The 25,400-nt window shown below is 44.5% G+C and overlaps 1 protein-coding gene across 1 annotated transcript; it reads left to right on the top strand.

Annotated features, from left to right (window-relative positions):
- On the top strand, positions 1-24,400 carry LOC311127476 (microtubule organization protein AKNA-like). Its single transcript, XM_084159309.1, has 21 exons — positions 1-362; positions 405-618; positions 844-2,135; positions 4,601-4,675; positions 10,907-11,063; positions 11,370-11,557; positions 11,675-11,793; positions 12,059-12,230; positions 12,412-12,599; positions 12,942-13,112; positions 13,393-13,642; positions 13,991-14,094; positions 14,351-14,607; positions 15,570-15,726; positions 16,462-16,614; positions 18,163-18,302; positions 18,665-18,781; positions 19,002-19,127; positions 19,367-19,483; positions 23,044-23,203; positions 23,618-24,400. The coding sequence occupies exons 1-21, from the start codon at positions 123-125 to the stop codon at positions 23,892-23,894; spliced, it is 4,674 nt and encodes a 1,557-aa protein (XP_084015435.1). The 5' UTR covers positions 1-122; the 3' UTR covers positions 23,895-24,400.
- The last annotated feature ends 1,000 nt before the right edge of the window (positions 24,401-25,400 follow it).

Below are 25,400 nucleotides of genomic sequence, written 5' to 3'. Positions count from 1 at the left end.
AGCCATGGCTGTGGGAGGTGGGCTTCAGAGGAGCACCAGAGCAGCCAATCAGGATGCTGGATGTCACCACACCTAGTTAGAGGTCAGAGGTCAGACCTGAGAGAGAGAACCAGAGAGAGAGGATGGAGACCAGAGGGCGCAGCACCAGGGCAGGGTTTCTGTTCTGGACCCCTGCTCCTCAACACCCTTCTCCCTCCAGCTCCATAGGCACAGATGCGGACTGGGGGGATGAGGATGAGGAGGAAGGTGGGGACAGGAAAGAGGAGGAAGAAGAGGACTTCCACAGCCAGATGGATGAGAACGGGATCATAGGACTGGACAAGGCCTTGGAGAATGTGGGTCTGGGAGAAGAGGAGGAGGAGGGAGAGGAGGGTGGAGAGGAGGAGGGAGTGGAGCGTGGAGAGGATGATCCACCCTGGTACTCTGGAGCTTTGGACCAAGAGGGACCCAGGGAGGGGTTCCTGTCCCCCAGTAGGGCAGGTGGGATGGGGCTGGACCAGGGGTTGGAACAGGTAGACCCTCTGGAGGAGCTGAGTTATAACCTGAGTGAGCTGCAGGACTCAGAGCCTCTGTCCCAGTCTGAGCCACCTGGAGAAGACACTCACACCCTGTCACTCAGTGAGTCACTAGAAACATTGTCATCACTTCTTTAGTCAAATAATAACACATTTCAACAAAGCCAAAAGCATCAAAGCCTCAGGCCTAAGTCCCCTAAGATCTGCAAGCAAGGGTGACAATTGCAAGGGAAAACTGCTACATTTATCTTGATATTTGACCTAGGTGAGTGTATAAAGACAAATCTGAAGTGACTCTTTCTCCCATGCCCTTCTCTTTCTCTGCTAGATGTCCTGGAGGCCAAGGACAGTGTGGAGATCTGGAGTGAGGATGAGGAGCAGCAGCAGAAGGATGAAGAGAAGCAGAGCTGGGTGGTCCACAGGCAGCGGATGGAGCATCTCCCAGAGAGAGACAGACAGCTGGACATGACAGAGGATGAAAGGAAGGTAGAGGAGGAGGAGGAGGAGGAGGAGGAGGAGGAGGAGGACAGCGAGCCCCATGCACACACTGACATGATGTCATGTCCTGTCATAGCTGGGGCTGGGTCTTGCTGGGATCAGGGCCATAGTGTCAGAGGAGAAGAGAGAAAGGTAAGTGCCATAAGAAGTTACAGCGCCGACCTACAAATAGAAGAGACTAGTGAATTCTCAGAGAGTGACAACAGAGGGGGGACACGGTTGGTAGAGAGTGTGTCTGGAAACCTCTCCTCCCTTTTCCCTCCTGACCTGCTCAGTCCATCCCCCAAGTATCCTTCCTCCCCTCCCAGAGGTTGTACCATTCCTCACCTCCTCCACTTCTCCTCCGAGGAGTTGGCTGATGCTCCCGGGGTTGAAGCCGAGACGTTCCTGGAGGAACCCACCTTTACAGAGAGCCTTCCGGAATCCCGCAGCAGCCGGATGAGCCACGCCCCCAGGCCTCATTGGCAGCCTGAGTCAGGGGGGGAGGATCTCAAGCCTAGGACCTTTCCTTACCCAGCAGCCATCTTTCCTGAGCATGGGATATCTTACCGACTCAGAGAGAGAAACGAGGGGGGTGAAGAGAGCCTACAAGATGAGTCAGGCGTTAACCATCGGCAACACGCCTCTCGCTCTCCAAGGAAGATGAAACAGCGCTCACCTGACACTCCACGAGCCATGGCTCATTCCCCTCAGAAAGGTTGGCATGCACCCTCACAGTTCCCTTCTCACAGCAGCACCCAGGACAGGAGCCTCCGGACCCACAGGGAGAGTCCCCCCAAACCCCAACCCAGGAGCCATGACCCTGACATGGACGAGGGTCGGAGAGGGCCACTGACCTACCCCACTCCAGACTTCTCCAAGGTAGAGCCCAGGGTTCGCTTCCCCAAGAGCGGCTACACACCCCCCAAGAGCAAAGGCTCCCCCAGAAAGAGGTCTCTGTCAGTGGAGCCCCCCCTGGTGTTCAAGTCTCCTGCTGACATAGTGAGAGAGGTGCTGCTGAGCAGTACAGACGGACCCCCTCCCCCCTCGCCCCCCAACGGGCCCCACAGGCCCCTAAACTCCACGGTGCCAGAGGACTTCAGATGCCCACAACAGGCCAGCACTCTGGTACAGCAGCTGCAGGTACATACACAGAGAGTAGGACTACACCGCAGGCACACGCTCAGACTAACTCTGATTCCTTAGCATTCTGACATACATACTCAGACTAACTCTGATTCCTTAGCATTCTGACATACATACTCAGACTAACTCTGATTCCTTAGCATTCTGACATACTCAGACTCTCTGATTCCTTAGCATCCTGACATACTCAGACTAACTCTGATTCCTTAGCATTCTGACATACAGACTAACTCTGATTCCTTAGCATTCTGACATACAGACTAACTCTGATTCCTTAGCATCCTGACATACTCAGACTAACTCTGATTCCTTAGCATCCTGACATACTCAGACTAACTCTGATTCCTTAGCATCCTGACATACAGACTAACTCTGATTCCTTAGCATCCTGACATACTCAGACTAACTCTGATTCCTTAGCATCCTGACATACTCAGACTAACTCTGATTCCTTAGCATTCTGACATACATTTACATCTACATTTACGTCATTTAGCAGACGCTCTTATCCAGAGCGACTTACAAATTGGTGCATTCACCTTATAGCCAGTGGGATAACCACTTTACAATATGTTTATTTTTTTATTTTTTTGGGGGGGGGGGGGGGGTAGAAGGATTACTTTATCCTATCCCAGGTATTCCTTAAAGAGGTGGGGTTTCAAGTGTCTCCAGAAGGTGGTGAGTGACTCCGCCGTCCTGGCGTCGTGAGGGAGCTTGTTCCACCATTGGGGTGCCAGAGCAGCGAACAGTTTTGACTGGGCTGAGCGGGAACTGTGCTTCCGCAGAGGTAGGGGGGCCAGCAAGCCAGAGGTGGATGAACGCAATGCCCTCGTTTGGGTGTAGGGACTGAGACTAACTCTGATTCCTTAGCATCCTGACATACTCAGACTAACTCTGATTCCTTAGCATTTTGACATACTCAGACTAACTCTGATTCCTTAGCATTCTGACATACTCAGACTAACTCTGATTCCATAGCATCTTGACATACTCAGACTAACTCTGATTCCTTAGCATTCTGACATACAGACTAACTCTGATTCCTTAGCATCCTGACATACTCAGACTAACTCTGATTCCTTAGCATTCTGACATATAGACTAACTCTGATTCCTTAGCATCCTGACATACTCAGACTCTCTGATTCCTTAGCATCCTGACATACTCAGACTAACTCTGATTCCTTAGCATTCTGACATACAGACTAACTCTGATTCCTTAGCATTCTGACATACAGACTAACTCTGATTCCTTAGCATCCTGACATACTCAGACTAACTCTGATTCCTTAGCATCCTGACATACTCAGACTAACTCTGATTCCTTAGCATCCTGACATACAGACTAACTCTGATTCCTTAGCATCCTGACATACTCAGACTAACTCTGATTCCTTAGCATCCTGACATACTCAGACTAACTCTGATTCCTTAGCATTCTGACATACATTTACATCTACATTTACGTCATTTAGCAGACGCTCTTATCCAGAGCGACTTACAAATTGGTGCATTCACCTTATAGCCAGTGGGATAACCACTTTACAATATGTTTATTTTTTTATTTTTTTTGGGGGGGGGGGGGGGGGGTAGAAGGATTACTTTATCCTATCCCAGGTATTCCTTAAAGAGGTGGGGTTTCAAGTGTCTCCAGAAGGTGGTGAGTGACTCCGCCGTCCTGGCGTCGTGAGGGAGCTTGTTCCACCATTGGGGTGCCAGAGCAGCGAACAGTTTTGACTGGGCTGAGCGGGAACTGTGCTTCCGCAGAGGTAGGGGGGCCAGCAAGCCAGAGGTGGATGAACGCAATGCCCTCGTTTGGGTGTAGGGACTGAGACTAACTCTGATTCCTTAGCATCCTGACATACTCAGACTAACTCTGATTCCTTAGCATTTTGACATACTCAGACTAACTCTGATTCCTTAGCATTCTGACATACTCAGACTAACTCTGATTCCATAGCATCTTGACATACTCAGACTAACTCTGATTCCTTAGCATTCTGACATACAGACTAACTCTGATTCCTTAGCATCCTGACATACTCAGACTAACTCTGATTCCTTAGCATTCTGACATATAGACTAACTCTGATTCCTTAGCATCCTGACATACTCAGACTAACTCTGATTCCTTAGCATTCTGACATACTCAGACTCTGATTCCTTAGCATTCTGACATACTCAGACTAACTCTGATTCCTTAGCATTCTGACATACTTAGACTAACTCTGATTCCTTAGCATTCTGACATACTCAGACTAACTCTGATTCCTTAGTATTCTGACATACTCAAACTCAAAGGCTAAACAACTTTCCAAGTCTCCCACACACTGACACCAATTCACTGAATGATGCTCCAATTGACTAGCTCTGAGTAGTGCTTCTCTACTTCCTATCCAGCTCACAGCCTTGACTTTTCTCCTCTCTCCCTCCCTCCCCCTCTCTCTTTCCTATTTTCTCTAGGAGGACTACAGCAGGCTGCTAACCAAGTATGCTGAGGCAGAGAACACTATTGATCAGATGCGTCTGGAAGCCAAGGTAGTCTACATAAGTGTGTGTGTGTGTGTGTGTGTGTGTGTGTGTGTGTGTGTGTGTGTGTGTGTGTGTGTGTGTGTGTGTGTGTGTGTGTGTGTGTGTGTGTGTGTATATGGGGTATTGGAAGTGATGCAGACAATGTAATTGTCTGCATCACTTCCAATACCCCATATATTTTTTGCGCAAATATATATATATGCATGACACAAGTAACTTTCCAACAATTGTTTACAGACAGATTATTTCACTTATAATTCACTGTATCACAATTCCAGTGGGTCAGAAGTTTACATACACTAAGTTGTCTCTGCCTTTAAACAGCTTGGAAAATTCCAGAAAATGATATCATGGCTTTAGAAGCTTCTGATAGGCTAATTTACATCATTTGAGTCAATTGGAGGCCTACCTTCAAACTCAGTGCCTCTTTGCTTGACATCATGGGAAAATCAAAATAAATCAGCCAAGACCTCAGAAAAAAAATTGTAGACCTCCACAAGTCTGGTTCTTCCTTGGGAGCAATTTCCAAATGCCTGAAGGTACCACGTTCATCTGTACAAACAATAGTACGCAAGTATAAACACCATGGGACCACGTAGCCGTCATACCACTCTGGAAAGAGACGCGTTCTGTCTCCTAGAGATGAACGTACTTTGGTGCGAAAAGTGCAAATCAATCCCAGAACAACAGCAAAGGACCTTGTGAAGATGCTGGAGGAAACAGGTACAAAAGTATCTACAGTAAAACGAGTCCTATATCGACATAACCTGAAAGGCCGCTCAGCAAGGAAGAAGCCACTGCTCCAAAACCGCCATTAAAAAGCCAGACTACGGTTTTCAACTGCACATGGGGACAAAGATCGTACTTTTTTGAGAAATGTCCTCTGGTCTGATGAAACAAAAATAGAACTGTTTGGCCATAATGACCATCGTTATGTTTGGAGGAAAAAGGGGGTTGCTTGCAAGCCGAAGAACACCATTCCATCCATGAAGCACGGGGGTGGCAGCATCATGCTGTGGGGGTGCTTTGCTGCAGGAGGGACTGGTGCACTTCACAAAATAGATGGCATCATGAGTAAGGAAAATTATGTGGATATATTGAAGCAACATCTCAAGACCTCAGTCAGGAAGTTAAAGCTTGGTCGCAAATGGGTCTTCCAAATGGACAATGACCCCAAGCATACTTCCAAAGTTGTGGCAAAATGGCTTAAGGACAACAAAGTCAAGGTATTGGAGTGGCCATCACAAAGCCCTGACCTCAATCCTATAGAACATTTGTGGGCAGAACTGAAAAAGCGTGTGCGAGCAAGGAGGCCTACAAACCTGACTCCGTTACACCAGCTCTGTCAGGAGGAATGGGCCAAAATTCACCCAACTTATTGTGGGAAGCTTGTGGAAGGCTACCTGAAACGTTTGACCCAAGTTAAACAATTTAAAAGCAATGCTACCAAATACTAATTGAGTGTATGTAAACTTCTGACCCACTGGGAATGTAATGAAAGTACTAAAAGCTGAAATAAATAATTATCTCTACTATTATTCTGACATTTCACATTCTTAAAATAAAGTGGTGATCCTAAAACAGGGAATTTTTACTAGGATTAAATGTCAGGAATTGTGAAAAACTGAGTTTAAATGTATTTGGCTAAGGTGTATGTAAACTTCCGACTTCCGACACATACATACAGTGGCTTGCGAAAGTATTCACCCCCTTGGCATTTTCCCTATTTTGTTGCCTAACAACCTGGAATTAAAATTGATTTTGGGGGGGGTTGTATCATTTGATTTACACAACATGCCTACCACTTTGAAGATGTGAAACAAACAACAAGAAATAAGACAAAAAAACAGAAAACTTGAGCGTGCATAACCCCCCCAAAGTCAATACTTTGTAGAGCCACCTTTTGCAGCAATTACAGCTGCAAGTCTCTTGGGGTATGTCTCTATAATCTTGGCACATCTAGCCACTGGGATTTTTGCCCATTCTTCAAGGCAAAACTGCTCCAGCTCCTTCAAGTTGGATGGGTTCCGCTGGTGTACAGCAATCTGTAAGTCATACCACAGATTCTCAATTGGATTGAGGTCTGGGCTTTGACTAGGCCATTCCAAGACATTTAAATGTTTCTCCTTAAACCACTTGAGTTTTGCTTTAGCAGTATGCTTAGGGTCATTGTCCTGCTGGAAGGTGAACCTCCGTCCCATTCTCAAATCTCTGGAAGACTGAAACAGGTCTCCCTCAAGAATTTCCCAGTATTTAGCGCCATCCATCATTCTTTCAATTCTGACCAGTTTCCCAGTCCCTGCCGATGAAAAACATCCCCACAGCATGATGCTGCCACCACCATGCTTCACTGTGGGGATGGTGTTCTCGGGTGATGAGAGGTGTTGTGTTTGCACCAGACATAGCGTTTTCCTTGATGGCCAAATTGCTCAATTTTAGTCTCATCTGACCAGAGTACCTTCTTCTATATGTTTGGGGAGTATCCCACAAGGCTTTTGGTGAACACCAAACGTGTTTGCTTATTTTTTTCTTTAAGCAATGGCTTTTTTCTGGCCACTCTTCCGTAAAGCCCAGCTCTGTGGAGTGTATGGCTTAAAGTGATCCTATGGACAGATACTCCAATCTCCGCTGTGGAGCTTTGCAGCTCCTTCAGGGTTATCTCCCCCGAGTGGCGCAGTGGTCTAAGGCACTGCATCGCAGTGCTAGCTGTGCCACTAGAGATCCTGGTTCTAGTCCATGCTCTTTCGCAGCCGGCCGCAACCGGGAGACCCATGGGTGGCGCACAATTGGTCCAGCGTCGTCCAAGGTAGGGGAGGGTTTGGCCGGCAGGGATGTGGGTTCGTTTCCCACGGGGGGCCAGTATGAAAAAAATAAAATAACGTATGCATTCACTAACTGTAAGTCGCTCTGGATAAGAGCGTCTGCTAAATGACAAAAAAAAATGTAAAATGTTATCTTTGGTCTCTTTGTTGCCTTTCTGATTAATGCCCTCCTTGCCTGGTCCATGAGTTTTGGTGGGCGGCCCTCCCTTGGCAGGTTTGTTGTGGTGCCATATTCTTTCAATTTTTTTATAATGGATTTAATGGTGCTCCGTGGGGTGTTCAAAGTTTCGGATATTTTTTAGAACCCAACCCTGATCTGTACTTCTCCACAACTTTGTTCCTGACCTGTTTGGAGAGCTCCTTGGACTTCATGGTGCCGCTTGCTTGGTAATGCCCCTTGCTTAGTGGTGTTGCAGACTCTGGGGCCTTTCAGAACAGGTGTATATATACTGAGATCATGTGACAGATCATGTGACACACAGGTGGACTTTATTTAACTAATTATGTGACTTTTTAGAATTTTTTGAATCAAGTAATTTTTTTAATTTCACTTCACCAATTTGGACTATTTTGTGTATGTCCATTACATGAAATCCAAATAAAAATCAATTTAAATTACAGGTTGTAAATCAACAAAATAGGAAAAACGCCAAGAGGGATTAATACTTTTGCAAGGCACTGTACATACATACATACATACACATATAAATACATACATATACACATACATATATATACATATCCTTTAAAAATACATGTTTTCCTTTATTACTTTCCAACCCCACCACCCTTCCCCTAATTGGAGTAAACTAGTGAACAACAACGCTTAGGCCTCTACTTCCAGCTTGTACATACTATATACATTTTATGGACACAGTCAATTTTAAAATAATTATGTTTTGTTTGTTTTTACTCCTGAACTTCCTCTACCCTCAACCTCTCCGATCATTTTCATGATGTCCATCCGGTTTGCTTCTATATGCCATATCTTTCAAACTGTGCTCTTTCACAAAAGTTCTTAACCTATAACCTATACGCTTGATACATACAGCCCCTGACCAATGCTAAGCTTGAGATCAAAATCTCCATTCACTGAACACTCCCTCCATCTCCTCTGTGGTGGATGTTGTGTCTGGCAGACAGAGGGGTTATATTTAGTCCTCAAATTAAATCAAATGTTATTTGTCACATGCTTCGTAAACTACTGGTGTAGACTAACAGTGAAATGCTTACTTACAGGTCCTTCCCAACAATGCACAGAGAAAGAAAATAGAGAGATAATACAAAAGTAAAACACGTAATAATAAAAGTAATAATAAATACGCCATGAATAATGATAAATTGGCTATATACACGGAGTACCAGTACCGAGTTGATGTGCAGGGGTACGAGGTAATTGAGGTGATATGTACATATAACTAGGAATAAAGTGACTAGGCAACAGAATAGATAATAAACAGTAGCAGCAGTTTATGTGATGAGTAATAAAAATGTTTGTGCAAAAAGGGTGATGTACTGGGCCATACGCACGACCCTCTGTAGCGCCTTGTGGTTGGATGCCAAGCAGTTGCCATACCAAGCGGTGATGCAGCCAGTAAAAATGCTCTCAATGGTGCAGCTGTAGAACTTTTTGAGGATCTGAGGGCCCATGCCAAATATTTTTCTCTCTGCTCTGCATCTGAATGCAGGCCACATGAAAGACAACACAAAGCAGATGGGGAGAGCCACTCCAGTGGACTGTATGATTATAGCCTGTTCAAGCATCCTAAATGGCACCCTATTCCCATTTAGGGCTCTGGTCAAAAGTAGTGCACTAAGGATATAGGATGCCATTTGGGACAAAACTTGTTTCAGAGGGCGCCCTGCATGTACAATACACTATCTTCTGAAGAAAAACACCAGCCTCTGTTGTTGTTGGACTATTCTCAACACCTCTGAAGAGCCACATTGGTATTGTGGGTCAAATGAAAGAATTACACTCTCAAAGTATGTTATGGAAAGGGAGTTGTAAAAAGACAGTAGCAAACAGAGTTTGTAGTGGTTGTAGAACCCAAGGAAAGTTGGTTTCTCATGTAGCTCAAAAAGCTATAGAATAAGATAAAAATTATAGTACACTGCATTATTACATTATTACATTATTACATTATTACTAGAACTTCTTTAAATGCTGCTTGTGTATTACAGTTTACTATTTGGTTAGAGGGTTAACAACACCACTTAGCTTTCGCGATTGGGTTGGTAGGTCTTAATTGCTCTCTGACCCCAATACTAGACACACACTAACTAGACCCATCCTGTCGTGTGGGATACAGTCTGCGGTTCACATTAGAACAATCGCATGTATTGATTTTGCCCTCATGACGCAGTCAAGGAAAACAGGAAATGACGTAATTGATGTCAGAGCCCTGTAGGGGAGTCCTCTCCAGATGGACATTGTAGTGACCGTTTGTTTTCATAGTCTTGGACATTCACAGGATCTTGCCTCATTATTGTTGGTTATAGCCTAGTCAATGATTTGAAGTGGAAGCTAAGGCTCGCACACATGGCATCGAATGTGGATCTAGAAGGAGTATTCCTTCCTTCTATCTGTCTCATATTCCTTCTCCAGCTGTACAACGCTCTACTCTTTATACTATTTAATATCAGCTTAGCCCCATCCCTCCTACTCCTCTCTTTACCCACACAAACACACAGCCATCTGTCTCTCTACTCCTCCTTCTGGAGACATAATAGTGTAGATATGCAGGGAGGGACAATTAAATCCTAATCCTTTATCAAACACAGCCCAATATGTGCTTGTATGGTTCCCTGATCAATTAAGAGTATGTTCTTGTCTTTAGAATTATTTTGACGTATGAAAATGATTAAATGGCTGTTTCTGGCAGTTAGCCTATTCTACATTATGTTCATGGGCACTGGGTAGTCATGACAGGTGTGTTTGTTGAGATGGTGCTACTCAGACACTCTGGGAGGTCAAGAAGAGGTCACTGTGATTTACTGTTTCAAGGGCTTATCAAGGAGGGGCAGTTAGCTTCAGCCACAGCCAGCCATCACTAACACACCCACTCTGTCCAATCACAGTTTTATCATCCTGAGACTGAGGCTGAGAGGGGTTGTGATAAAACCTCTCCACAAAATGGAGGATGTGATGGATACACATGTACACAAATAGATATACAGAGGCTAGAGCCAGCCCATAGACTTCAGACTTTTCTATATTGAAAAGCATATCTCCTCCAAGTAGCATAACTATCAAGGTCTTTAGTATAACACTGGTATTTAAATAACTGCCTCTGTCCCTACAGTTTATGACTCAAACTAATTTAGGCTATCGTTTACCTAATTTATGTTTAGGTGACATAAATCTCATCGAGTTGACACCTGTTTCTCTCTGTGGTGTTGTCTCTCTCTCCAGGTGGGCCTCTACTCTGACCCTCCCAATCCCAGTCACGCTGTCCAATCAGGTGTGCTCCATAAAGGTTCAAAAGTCATGACCTTAACCTTTTCCCAAGCTCAGAGGGCAGAGCTCAGCTCAGGCTCCATTCACCTGAATGGACAGGCTGCCCACCAAGGTACTTACAGCCATCTTTGAATGATTTACTGCATCCCAAATAGCACCCTAATCCCTTTATAGTGTACTACTTTTGAACAGAGCCCAATGGGTAATAGGCTAACATTGGTGACACAGCCATTGCTTTTTTAAAATATGATCTTACACTCCATTGACAGTTGATTATGCCTCTCATGTGTGGACCCCATGAAGAGTAGCTGCTGCATGAGCAACAGCTAATGGAGATCCTAATAAATAAATCATTCAACAATTCTTCACACATTTCAATTGTCCTTTAGTGCAAACCTATTTTCTCTCCACACTACAGGACCTTGTGGAGTCTCCCCTGTCTGTCCCTCCTCAGCGGCCTCCTCTTCCTCCAGAAGCCTGGGCCCTGGAGATGGAGAGAGGCTGACCAGGGCTCTCTCAAAGCAGGCTGACAGGTTCCTCTACCAGGTGCAGACATTTGAAGAGCACCTGAGGAGAGGGAAACTCAAACCGTTTGAGCAGATGAAGGTATTGTTCTGATATTTATCCACCATGAGTCTTGGAAATAGAGGAGCATCTCCCAATGCTAACTAGCCACCATTTTGTATTTTGTATTAGTAATGATGCGATGATGTGTCCCCGTAGGGTTTGTCCCAGCTTCTCCAGGGGCAGGATTCTCTGGAAAGAGGTTATCTAGCAGCACGAGATGAACACAGAGTCCTACTGCAGAGAGGGGCTGAGCTGGGCCCCTTTGACCTGGGCAGGTGAGACCACACTGCAGGATTATCTACAATAATGTGTTTAAACTGTTATAGAAAGTGTTTATTAGAACATGCTGTGTAAACTGTTTGATATGGTGGGCATGAGAAAAGATTCAAGTGTGTGTTGTGTGTATGTTTTGTCTCTCTGTGTGTGTGTGTGTGTGTGTGTGTGTGTGTGTGTGTGTGTGTGTGTGTGTGTGTGTGTGTGTGTGTGTGTGTGTGTGTGTGTGTGTGTGTGTGTGTGTGTGTGTGTGTGTGTGTGTGATAGGGAGTTGGAGGGCCGTATATTCCAGTGTGGGATGCGTGTGGAGGAGCTCAAGGAGAAGGTGGAGCAGACTGAACAGGACCTACCCACCTCAGAGGCCCCTCCCACTCCACGGCCTCACCCCACCCCTTACTCCATGCCAGCAGGGAGCAGCGAGCCCATGCCACTCCCTGAGGTACCATGACAACACAGCTACTGAAGAAACTACATTAGATTATTCACTATTCTATACTATACTATCTCACAGAATGGAGGTCTGCATTTCGAAGAGTGTTAACCTCTCTCTTGCTTGCTCTTTCTTTCTTTTTCTCTCTCTCACTATCGCTCTCTTTCTTTCACTATCTCTCTCTCTCCAGAGCCCAGTGTTACCTCTGCCTGGGGAGTCTGGGGAGGTGATGAAGGTGGAGGTTAGCTCGGCTAGCGGAGAGAGCGAGGGAGAGGAGGGAGGATTGGGAGAGGAGGAAGTATTGCCGTCCCTTCTCCTCCGTCCTTTAGGTCACAAACACAAACGTGTAGAGAGAGACTTCAGCATGCTGATGAACCAGTAAGTCTCCATCAATTTTAGACACTTTGGGATTTGGACATGAGGGATATAGAGGAGGGATATAGACTTGCATTGGTTTTTGGACAAAAATTTAAAGAAATGTGCATTTGGAGACAGTGGCCAGGTAAACAAAACCAAAGCATGGATTGCTGTCTTACCTTGTCCATAGACCACTTACAGAGTAAGGAAATATGTAATTTGGGTGAACTATCCTTTTAAATAAGTCTAGTCTGTATATGTAGAACAGAAGTATTCAAAAGCAGGCAATTGATCAATGTAGTAGTAATGTCAATATCAGTTTGCTTATAAATACCACATCCAAAGGCTCTCTGTCTCTTCCAGCTACCAGAGTTTCAGGGAGCTGCCCAGACTGCTAGACCTGAATCTGACAGAGGAAGACCAAGACTCTCCTGATGCAGGAGAAGAAGCCACACATTCAGGTGGTGGGGGGACAAGAGAGGGACCACACCCAGGGACAGGGAGGGAGGAGGGCCACACAAGTCTCCCTCAGAGGTGAGGCTAAACTCACTGCACCAGGGTCGTATTCACCAGGAACCAAACGGTACCAAACGGAAGCAAATGGGCTGAAACAGGGAGTTACTACCTGAACTTGTCCAATAAGAAGCCCTTGTTGTCATTTTCCGTTGCAAAATGTTTTGCTACGGTGTGCAGACTGTGCACTAATGAATACGACCCAGGACAACAATGCCTCTAAATGCTGATCATAAATTCTTACCCAGCTCCTTAATTGTATATTTTTTTTAATACTCTAAATTCTATTATGTGTTTTCAGACAGCCAATGCTAGGTCAGCAGGACGCTACATTCATTCCAATGGCGAGACCAAGGACCAGCAAATCAGTTCCTCCTTCCCCAAAGGACCTCAGCCAATCCCCTGCATTTCATGGTTCACCGGCCAATGACAGCAAGAGGTCAGAGGTCAGGAAGTCTCGTGGCAGCAGTCTGACCAGTCTGGGGGACAGTGCTGCGTCGGAGAGGAGGGGCTCCAAACTGCAGCCTGGGACCAGGAGAGTGTCATCTCAGGTAAATTACTTCAGAGACTGTATCAAGCTTCCATTACATTTTTTCCTGGTTATTCACCTATCTGGTGTCTGCTGTGAAAGACATAGTCATGACTGAAAACACCATGTAATTGCATCTAACTTGTTTCCAAAACATGTCCAACCAACAAATAAATATTTGCATTTTTACATTTTAGTAATTTAACAGACACTGCAGCGCTACTTACAGTTAGTGCATTCATCTTAAGATAGCTAGATGGGACAACCACATATCACAGTCATAATAAGAACATTTTTCCTCAATAAAGTACCTATCAGCAAAATCAGAGCTAGTAAGTAACTTGTCTCTCAAACCTTCTGTGTGGAATAGGATGGGATCATCTCACCAGAGACTGACAGTGGTTTTGTGGGCTCCAAGAGCAGTCACTTGACTCCTGCAGCACCCAGTCTTCTCCACCAGATGGCCACAGCGAGGTGAGCTACTCTTCCCCTCCTTCCCTCTCCCTCCACCCTCAGTGACTATGCTGTAAATCTCACAGAACCTCAGGTCACATCCCTCACGCTCACTCTCACACACACAGTTCTTTACCGTGCCCTCACAATGTCCCTAGTTGCCTATCAAACTCCTTCCCTGTTTTGTTCCTAAAACAGACAGCTTATGGGTTCCCTTGTAATCTTATCAGTGTGTGTTCCTGTCTTTGTGTTCCCTTCCTCCCCCCTGGCTGTGTAGCCTGTCACTCCCAGAGGAGCAGAACTCAGGGAAGCCCCAGCACACAGCCCCTGTCCCCTCCTCCTCCCCCTCACACAGACCTCAGAGACCCCCCTCGCTGGAGCACAGTGGAGGCTCTCCTCTCAGCACCCCAAGGAGGGTAGGGGGCTCTTCAGGGAGAACCAGAGGGGGGGCGAGGAGGGGCACCTCAGCATCCAGGTTCCCCCAGCCCTGGGCTGGCAGTGGGACCAGTGAGTTTGGACCAGGCAGTGACCATAGTGAGTCCATGCTGTTCTGTCTATAACCGTCATATTTATGTTAGGTTGCAAAATGTGTTCTTACATGAAGTGACTGAGAACAGGGGTTGGAACCGAAATCATTTTCCAATCGTTTCGTTTCGTTCTGAACAGAACCATACATTTTTACGTTCCGTTCCACTGTTCCGACCAGCTAAATAAAGTTCTGAACCGGTTCGTACCAAAAAAAAAAGCACTGGTTTAAATTGTTCCTTTTTAAACCAACATTTTACATTTAGCTCAACATTAAATGACTTCACCAATCAGTGTGGATAGAGCAGCTTGCTATGGAGCAAGTAAGCGATGTAATCTGAATAGGAAAGTCGTTAAGAGCAAATTGTATTTTGCCGTAACAGCATGGTTTAGACAAAGTTAATCCATTCTTTTAAACATCTCTCCCTAATTTCTGAGTCATGCTTGTAACATCGTCAGTAGCCCACACACGCACAACCCACTGGCAAAGAGTTCCAGCTGGCAGGCACAAGTGGAATACTTTTTTTAGTGACAGAGTGAGGGCTTTGCATAGGCGTTTTGTTGGGATTTTTGTGGGACTGGAAAAAAATGGCCGGAACTTAAAAGAACGCTGTTAACCGATTTCCATGCTTTTAAAAGGACGGTTCTGTTCCAGAACAGTATAGATCACTTTAGATCACTCAAATAATTTCGTTATTTTCCGGTTTTCGGTTCTGTTCCCTGAACCGGTTCTAACCCTTGCTAAGAACGCATAACAACATTGTGTAATGAAGCACTAATATCTGTCAGTCTAGTAACTACATAGTCTACTCTGTGTCAGAAGCATATACCCTCCTGAGAGCAAGTAGGGAGGCAGCAAGCTGGTTGGCTATGTTTCTTTACCAGTGCCAGTTTATTTCATCATCTACCTCTCCCCTGCCCTCTTTTAAAACCCTCCTTCTCTCCTCCATCTCTCATCCATCTCTACTCAGTCCACACTGTGTCAGGAGAGGACAAGGGACGGAGTGACCGTTCCACCCGAACACCCAATCCCCAGCACTGCTACCAGCCAAACCACTCCCCCACTGCACCCAATCACCATGGCGATCCCCCTCGAGCCCTGAGCGCTGGTCAGTTGACCAATCGCAAGTGAGTCTCTCTCTCTCTCTCTCTCTCTACAGCAACTGCCATGGCGACAGTGGCACAAACAAGCCCAGATGTATGAGTCCCTTTGGAACGTATTGGCTAGGAGGAGAAGAGGGCTTCTTCACTGCAGCAACAAATACCAGCTCTGGCAATTCCCAGTAGAATCTAGGACGTTATTAGATGTTTGATATTTAATTTCCGTTTATGGTGAGGGTGTTGGCTGGTTGGTGTAGAGTCTGATACATCAAGTGAAATGCCAGAAAACCTGAGTCATTTTTACATTCTGTATGATTTGATTTCATTACAGACTTGGGAGATAGTAAATGTGGAGACTCAGGAGGTATATACATACCCAGTGTTGACTCTTGCATGGTGTGGCACTGCATGAGTGGACCCTGCTTGTTGACTCACATATTAATAGGAATGAGTTTAGCAAAATAATGTGTATGGTTTGGAATGTCAAATCGATTGGTTCGCTGGGTCAATTGTAAGTTTTAACACCTATAACACACTTGTGGTGATATTACTTCAATATTACTAACTACAATATTTGGAACAAGTACTATTACTGATCGAGTTGAAACAAAGTTGTGAGGTAGACAGAGCATCACCACTTCTATATGTACTCATTCTCCTCTGTGTGTGTGTGTGTGTGTGTGTGTGTGTATCTGTGTGAGTCTTTGTCTTTGTTTTGTCATCATGTGTGATCATTTGTTTGCATGCGCATCTGTGTCCCAGTGAAGCCATCCAGTCTCTGCAAGTGGAGGTGAGCAGACTGAAGGAGCGACTAGAGGGAAGTATGAGACAGACCAACCCTCCCAGTCCTGTCAGAGCGCCCCCCTCAGCCCAGAATGACCACACACACCCTCTCAGCTCAACACCTCGCATTAGGTTGTTATTTTTTTTTACTTTAAGTGAGATTTCATCATACATGTGATGCTGTTGAAACAGATTAATTGCCATTTCTACTGTCTCTTAGGGCACTGGTCAAAAGTAGTGCACTGCAGTGGATTCGGAAAGTATTCAGACCCCTTCCCTTTTTCCACATTTTGTTAAGTTACAGCCTTATTCTTAAAATTAAATGTTTTCCTCATCAATCTACACAGAATACCCCATAATGACAAAGCGAAAACAGGTTTTCAGAAATTTTTGCAAATGAAAAAAAACAAACAATGGAAATATCTTATTTAAATAAGTATTCAGACCCTTTGCTATGAGACCCGAAATTGAGCTCAGGTGCATCCTGTTTCCATTGATCATCCTTGAGATGTTTCTACAACTTGATTAGATTCCACCTGTGGTAAATTCAATTGATTGGACATGACTTGGAAAGGCAAACACCCGTCTATATAAGGTCCCAACGTTGTCAGTGTATGTCAGAGCAAAAACCAAGCCATGAGGTCGAAGGAATTGTCCGTAGAACTCCAAGACAGGATTGTGTCGAGGCACAGATCTGGGGAAGGGTACCAAAAAATGTCTGCAGCATTGAAGGTCCCCAAGAACACAGTGGCCTCCATCATTCTTAAATGGATGAAGTTTGGAACCACCAAGACTCTTCCTAGAGCTGGCCGCCTGGCCAAACTGAGCAATCAGGGGAGAAGGGCCTTGGTCAGGGAGGTGACCAAGAACCCGATGGTCAGAGTTCCTCTGTGGAGATGGGAGAACCTTCCAGGAGGACAACCATCTCTACATCACTCCACCAATCAGGCCTTTATGGTAGAGTGGCCAGACGGAAGCCACTCCTCAGTAAAAGGCACATGACAGCTGTGGGGATGTTTTTCAATGGCAGGGACTGGGAGACTAGTCAAGATCGAGGTGTTGAACAGAGCAAAGGGCAGAGCGATCCTTGATGAAAACCTTGCTCCAGAGCGCACAGGACCTTAGACTGGGGTGAAGGTTCACCTTCCGACAGGACAGCGACCCTAAGCACACAGACAAGAAATGCAGGAGTGGCTTCGGGACAAGTCTCTGAATGTCCTTGAGTGTCCCAGCCAGAGCCCGGACTTGAACACGATCCAACATCTCTGGAGAGACCTGAAAATAGCTGTGCAGCAACGCTCCCCATCTAACCTGACAGAGCTTGAGAGGATCTGCAGAGAAGAATGGTAGAAACCCCCCAAATACAGGTGTGCCAAGCTTGTAGCGTCATACCCTAGAAGACTCAAAGCTGTAAGCGCTGCCAAACAAAGTACTGAGTAAAGGGTCTGAATACTTATGTGAATGTTTTTGCTTTGTCATGATGGGGTATTGTGTGTAGATTGATGAGGGGAAAAACAATTGAATCAATTTTAGAATAAGGCTGTAATGTAACAAAATGTGGAAAAAGTCAAGGGGTCTGAATACTTTCCAAATGTACTGTATATAGGGAATAGGGTCCCATTGTCTTTCTTTCACCGTTTTGATTTTGTAATGTTCCTTTGGATGCTTCTCCTCTCCCAGGTCTGCTCAGCGAAGGAGGGATGGTGGTAGAGAGAGGAAGAGGGGCTCCGAGCAGGAGGAGGAGGAGAGGGCTCCGAGGTCAACTCCTAGAAGATCAGCTTCTGTACCTCGACAGCCTCTAAGACTTGAACTGGATATCAGTGAGTTATGGGTTGTATTCCAAATGGTACCCTATTCCCTATAGGGCATTGCTCAAAAGTAGTGCACTTTATAGGGAATAGGGTGCCATTTGGGACTCGCCTGGGACACTCATTGCACTTTACATACATACATACAGTACACTCCACAATACACTTCACAATATACTTCACAGTAGACAATACAATACACTTCTCAATACACTTCACAATACACTTCCCATTACACTTCAACTATACACTTCACAACACACTTCACTATACACTTCACAATACATTCGTCATTCACTAGAATGCTATTTTTGCTGGGTACCCTAGGTATAAGTAATCTGGCAAAATATTGATTTTGTTTGTTTTATCTCCAGCGACAGATTCGGAGCATGCCCAGTTCACACCCAGACCTCGGTCCTCCAGACGTATCCCAGAGTCCCTTGCATCACGTGGCAGAGCAGAGACAGTCAGGAACAGAGGAGCCCACACCAGTAAGAACGACTTCTGTTTGAATATAATAATATATGCCAATTAGCAGACGCGTTTATCCCAAGTGAATGTACATACATTTTACCTACAGGTGGTCCCGGGAATCAAACCCACTATCCTGGCGTTGCAAGCGCCATACTCTATCAACTGAGCTACACTAGGCTACATGCTGATATGAATGTAAAATATAGTATTTTAATCTGTATTGTATTTTGATTGCAGGGCAGCATGTCAGTATGTCTGTAGGTGGATGTGGGTATATTGGTGATGAACCTGACTGTAGAGGGAGGCAGGCCCCTGTGTGTCTACAGTGTGCTCCACAGACACACACCAATGGACACTCTACACGTAAGAGCTTCTCTCTCAGGCTACGTACCAAATGGCATTCTATTCCCTATATAGTGTACTACGCATACGGCTTTGCTCAAAAGTAGTACAATACATAGGGAATAGGGTGCCATCTAGGACGCATTCTCAGTCTGTGGTGTAATGGTGGTTTGTGTGTCACAGTGACAGTCAATACTGTGTCGTCTCCACTCCTTTCTGCTCAATCTTTATTCTTCCTTGTCTTTTCTTCTGACTGACAGAACAAGAAGAGGGTGGTGGTGACACTGAGGCTATCCACGGTCACACTGGGCTTCATTCTTGTCACTGTCCTATGTGTGGGAGGTCTGAGACATATGGGAACACAAGCAGGGAATACGGTGAGCACAGACCTTAACATAAAGTACTCCTATAACTATCTACTGTACACTCGTCATTCCCTCCGGTATGGCGCCGGAGGGAATGGTGTCCGTTTTACGGGCTCCTGAGAAATTGTGCTCTTCGGTGTATTTTTGGGCGCTAATCGTACCTTTTTTTGTACATAATGTTTCCGCCATCGTTTCCTATGACCGAATAGAGCTTCTGGACATCTGAACAGCTACCACTATTTGGATGAGGACTTCTACTTCAATGAGTCGGAGGCGAAAGACATATTGATTATCGCGGACCAGGCCCAAATTCCCAAGAAGGAGGAGACGGCGTTATAGAGGCCAACGTGCGGGATTGCTGACAAGACTTCGTTGGAGAGTGGATAAATCGCCTCTACCCTCCGTTCTATTGGCGAACGTGCAATCACTGGAGAATAAACTGGATGAGCTCCGTTCGAGACTATCCTATCAACTTGATAACCAACAACTGTAATATCCTATGTTTCTCCGAGTCGTGGCTGAACAAGGACATGTATAATATACATCTAGCTGGTTTTTCTATGCATCGGCAGGACAGAACGGCTGCGTCGGGGAAGCTCAGAGGAGGGGGTGTGTGTCTCTTTGTTAACAACAACTAGTGCGCAATCTCTAATATTAAGGAAGTCTCAAGGTTCTGCTCGCCTGAGTTAGAATACCTCATGATAAGCTGTAGACCACACTATTTACCAAGAGAGTTTTCATCTATGTTTTTCGTAGCTGTCTATTTACCACCACAAACCGATGCTGGCACTAAGACCGCACTCAACGAGCTGTATAAGGCCATAAGCAAATAAGAAAATGCTCACCCCAGAGGCAGTGCTCCTAGTGGCCGGTGACTTCAATGCAGGAAAACTGAAATCTATTTTACCTAATTTCTACCAGCATGTCACCTGTGCAACTAGAGGCGAAAAAATTTGAGATCACCTTTACTCCACACACAGAGACGCATACACAGCTCTCCCTCTCCCTCCATTTGGCAAATCTGACCATAGCTCTATCCTCCTGATTCATCCGATGCAAATCTGACCAAATAACTCCTGCTCCCTCTGAACCAATAGCCCCCTTAACCTGGTGGCCTCCTCTCCTAACCTGCAGATCCGCCCTGTCGCTGCCTCCTGCTGCCTCGTCGTCCACACCGTGTGCCCCCCCCCAATTTTTTTTCTTGGGGTTGCCTCTCGGGTCTCCGTCGTCGGCACTGTTGGCGCCGTTTCATCTCTCCTACCTGGGCATCCTCCTTCATCGCCTTCCGGTAGCGGACGGCCTCCTCCTCCGTGATTCTCCCCCAACCGAGGAGGACATCTACTAACGTAACCTCCTGTTTAATTCCCGGCGTTTGCTCCTGAACACGCTGCTTGGTCCTATTTTGGTGGGATCTTCTGTCACGATCGTTTACGGACGAGAAGGACCAAGGCGCAGCGTGATATGCATTCATGTTTATTAACGACTAAACACACAGCAAAACAACAAACGAAACGTGAAGTCCAAGGTAGCATACAAACAACATACCTTACACGGAACAAGATCCCACAACTAACAGGTGCCAAAAGGCTGCCTAAGTATGGTCCCCAATCAGAGACAACGAGCAACAGCTGCCTCTGATTGGGAACCACACAGGCCAACATAGATCTATACATACTAGATCTAACCATAGACAATAAACATAGCACAACACGACACAGAAAATACACACCCTGACTCAACAGATACGAGTCCTAGAGTCAGGGCGTGACACTCAGACCATGAAAAACAAGATTCTCTGGTCTGATGAAACCAAGACTGAACTCTTTGTCCTGAATGCCAAGCGTCACATCTGGAGGAAACCTGGCACAATCCCTACGTTGAAGCATGGTGGTGGCAGCATCATGCTGTGGAGATGTTTTTCAGCGGCAGGGACTGGGAGACTAGTCAGGATCTAGGGAAAGATGAACAGAGCAAAGTACAGAGAGATCTTTGATGAAAACCTGCTCCTGAGCGCTCAGGACCTCAGACTTGGGCGAAGGTTCATCTTCCAACAGGACAACGACCCTAAGCACACAGCTAAGACAACGCAGGAGTGGCTTCGGGACAAGTCTCTGAATGTCCTTGAGTGACCCAGCCAGAGCCCGGACTTGAACCCGATCGAACATCTCTGGAGAGACCTGAAAATAGCTGTGCAGCGATGTTCCCCATCCAACCTGACAGAGCTTGAGAGGACCTGTAGAGAAGAATGGGAGAAACTCCCCAAATACAGGTGTGCCAAGCTTGTAGCGTCATACCCAAAAAGACTTGAGGCTGTAATCGCTGCCAAAGGTGCTTCAACAAAGTACTGAGTACAGGATCTGAGTACTTATGTAAATGTAATATTTAATTTTTTTAATTTTTAATAAATTTGCAAAAAAATAAAATAACCTATTTTTGCTTTGTCATGATAGGGTATTGTGTGTAGTTTGATGAGGGGAAAAAACAATTTAATCAAGTCAAGGGGTCTGAATACTTTCCGAATGCACTGTAAAAGACTGCTAAATATACATATATATATATACATATATATATATATATATATATATATATATATATATATATATATATATATTTGGGGTTTTTTAGGGGGTATATCAGCTTTAGTATTGCCAATAGATTGTAACTTCCATCAATGTAATTGTCTGCATCACTTCCGCTCCCCCATATATATTTTTTCTGAAATATATATATATATATATATATATATATATATATATATATATATATACATATACATACATACATACATACATACATACATACATACATATATATATATATATATATATATATATATATATATATATATATATATATATATATATACATACATACATACATACACATACATACAGTACCAGTCAAAAGTTTGGACACACCTATTAATTCCAGGGGTTTTCTTTATTTTTTACTGCCAAGAGTGTGCAAAGCTGTCATCAAGGCAAAGGGTGGCTACTTTGAAGAATCTCAAATATAAAATATATTTTGATTTGTTTAACACTTTTTTGGTTACTACATGATTCCATATGGGTTATTTCATAGATTTGATGTCTTCACTATTATTCTACAATGTAGAGAAATGGTAAAAATAAAGAAAATCCCTTGAATGAGTATGTGTGTCCAAACTTTTGACTGGTTCTGTATGTGTACATATCTACCTCAACATTTACATTTTAGCAGACACTCTTATCCAAAGCAACTTGAGTGCAACATTATTTTATTTTTTATTTATTATAATTTTTTTATACTGGACCCCCGTGGAAATTGAACCCACAACCCTGGCATTGCAAACGCCATGCTCTACCAACTGAGCTACATCCCTACAGCATATTTCTTGTGTTATTCTCTTTTTTAATTTTTTTATTGTTGGGACGGCCCATAAGTAAGACATTTCACAGTTAGTCTACACCTGTTGTTTACGAAGCATGACAAATACAATTTTATTTTATTTGATTCACTTCCTGTTTTCTGTTGTGTTGAAACGCGTTGTTATTTTAATTGACAACAAGCCTGTGCTGATTTCTGATTCGCAGACCGGAGGACGGAGAGAGACAGCGGTCCCGCCCACAGAGGCACCCAGCCAATGAGCTCCCCCCACAGAGATGTGAGAGGCGTGTCCTTTGCAGCGCCGCCCCTTCCCATGCTGGGCAGTGTGCCGCTGGTCCAGTGTGTGCCAGTGTGCCCGCCAGTTCTGTGAGTACTCTGCTCTCTCCCTCCCTCTCTCTCGCTCTCTCTCTCTCTTTCTCTCTCTTTTTCTCCAGACATGAAAAAGTAGCCATTAGGTTAATTAATAATTTTGCTACAACCCCCTCTTCATCTGCTGCCAACCCTAATGAAATCTCTCAGAGTTAAGACACAAACTCACCACTTAAGTGGTGACAACACGAGTAAGCAGCACACTTTTGGCCAAAATCCTGACTTGAGGAAATAGGTGCTTACATTTTGCATTAATCCTCTAATGGTTTTATTAGTGTGAATATTTGAATCACACATAAGTATCTGTCATCACACATAAGTATCAGCATTGTTTAACATCCCACTTTCTCCCCCTATGTAGTAAGAGGAGTAGTATGTAAGTGTAGTTAGAATCTGTCCTGTTCCCTGCAGGTACTACTCCAGCCCCGTGATAAAGTTAGCTCCATCCCACCGCCAGCCAATCTACATGTCTCTGAGTGGGGGTGTGGTCTCTGGGGTCAGGGATCGTGAGCAGGTGAGAGGTGGAGCTGGCCGTTCCCTGTCTGCTGACCAGCGCTCTCTGAGCAGCTCTCTGAACCATGCCATCGAGGCAGCCAGGGGGATGAGGGAGACCTCCCGACGCATGGCCCGCTCCATCGCCACTGGACTGCACCACCAGGAGGCGCTGTCACAGTCCTGCATGTACTGATGGACCAGACCAGACGTACACGAGGGTCGTATTTATTAGGCAACAAACAACAGTGGCTCAGCACTGATAGTAAGGTAGGGTCTACACACGGTACTTTCTACAGGTTATAGGTTACTTTGTACAGTACATGTTATGGCTTTAGATCAAAGTTTGAGCGGCTAGTGGTCTACTCCCGAGTGGCGCAGTGGTCTAAGGCACTACATCGCAGTGCTAGCTGTGCCACTAGAGCTCCTGGTTCAAATCCAGGCTCTGTCATAGCCGGCCGCGACCGGGAGACCCATGGGGCGGCGCACAAGTCATCCAGGGTAGGGGAGGGAATGGCCAGCAGGGATGTAGCTCAGTTGGTAGAGCATGGCGTTTGCAACGCCAGGGTTGTGGGTTCGATTCCCACGGGGGGCCAGTATGAAAAATACAAAAATAAAAAAGAATGTATGCACTCACTTACTGTAAGTCGCTCTGGGTAAGAGCGTCTGCTAAATGACTTAAATGTATATTGCAATCTCAGGTATCATATAGAAAAAAACACAAGTTAATCTCTTACTCATAAAATGCACAAGAATCTGAATGATTTATATATGAATGATTTACGTTTCAAAATAACTGACATATGCACGTTGTTTGTTTAGTTTGCTTTGAAACCTGGAATATTTTTTTTTTCATTTGAACAATGACTGTGACAAAGATAAAATAAATTGCTGCTATGGATCTTCAGATGAGGAGATTAACTATTCACACATTGATTTCTTAGTTTTATTACCCTAATCTATTAATTCTAAATTGTTTGTTTTGTATTTTGTTCTTGATCAGTTGTGTATTGTGTGTAATAATTAGTTAATAAGGTTAATAACTGGTGTCAGTGTTATCATAGTGTAGTTAACTTGTACCCATCAGGAAAATATTTTTTCAGAAAAATAAGCAAAACAAATGTATAGATGGTCTTAATAGAGTTTGTGTTTAAGACAAAAATACGATTTCAGAAATACACATTTCTAGGATTTCAGAAATGCAGATTTGGAAAAATCTAGATCCTGATATCTTTTGTACTTTTGTACTGTGATTGATTATTACATTATTTTTTTACCAACATTTTTATTTCCTCTTTGAAGCCAAATAAATGTTGATGTTGAAACAGATTATCTTTATAGTGTCACATTCTTGAAACAGTTTTCTATATTTCTCTGGTAATACTGAGTACATTATGCACCTGTCTCTAATGGTTTCCAAAGTTGTACTAATAGTTGTTATTAAGTAAGGCTGACTAATAGTTGTTATTAAGTAAGGCTGATATCGCTTATAACCAGCTTGTTACAGTGAGGGAAAAAAAGTATTTGATCCCTGCTGATTTTGTATGTTTGCCCAATGACAAAGACATGATCAGTCTATAATTTTAATGGTAGGTTTATTTGAACAGTGAGAGACAGAATAACAACAAAAAATCCAGAAAAACGCATGTCAAAAATGTTATAAATTGATTTGCATTTTAATGAGGGAAATAAATATTGGACC

The sequence above is a fragment of the Coregonus lavaretus genome, assembly GCF_964263955.1.
Source record: "Coregonus lavaretus genome assembly, chromosome: 4".
Classification (NCBI taxonomy): domain Eukaryota; kingdom Metazoa; phylum Chordata; class Actinopteri; order Salmoniformes; family Salmonidae; genus Coregonus; species Coregonus lavaretus.
Note: the sequence above shows the minus strand (reverse complement) of the source record. Positions and strands in the feature narration are given on the sequence as shown.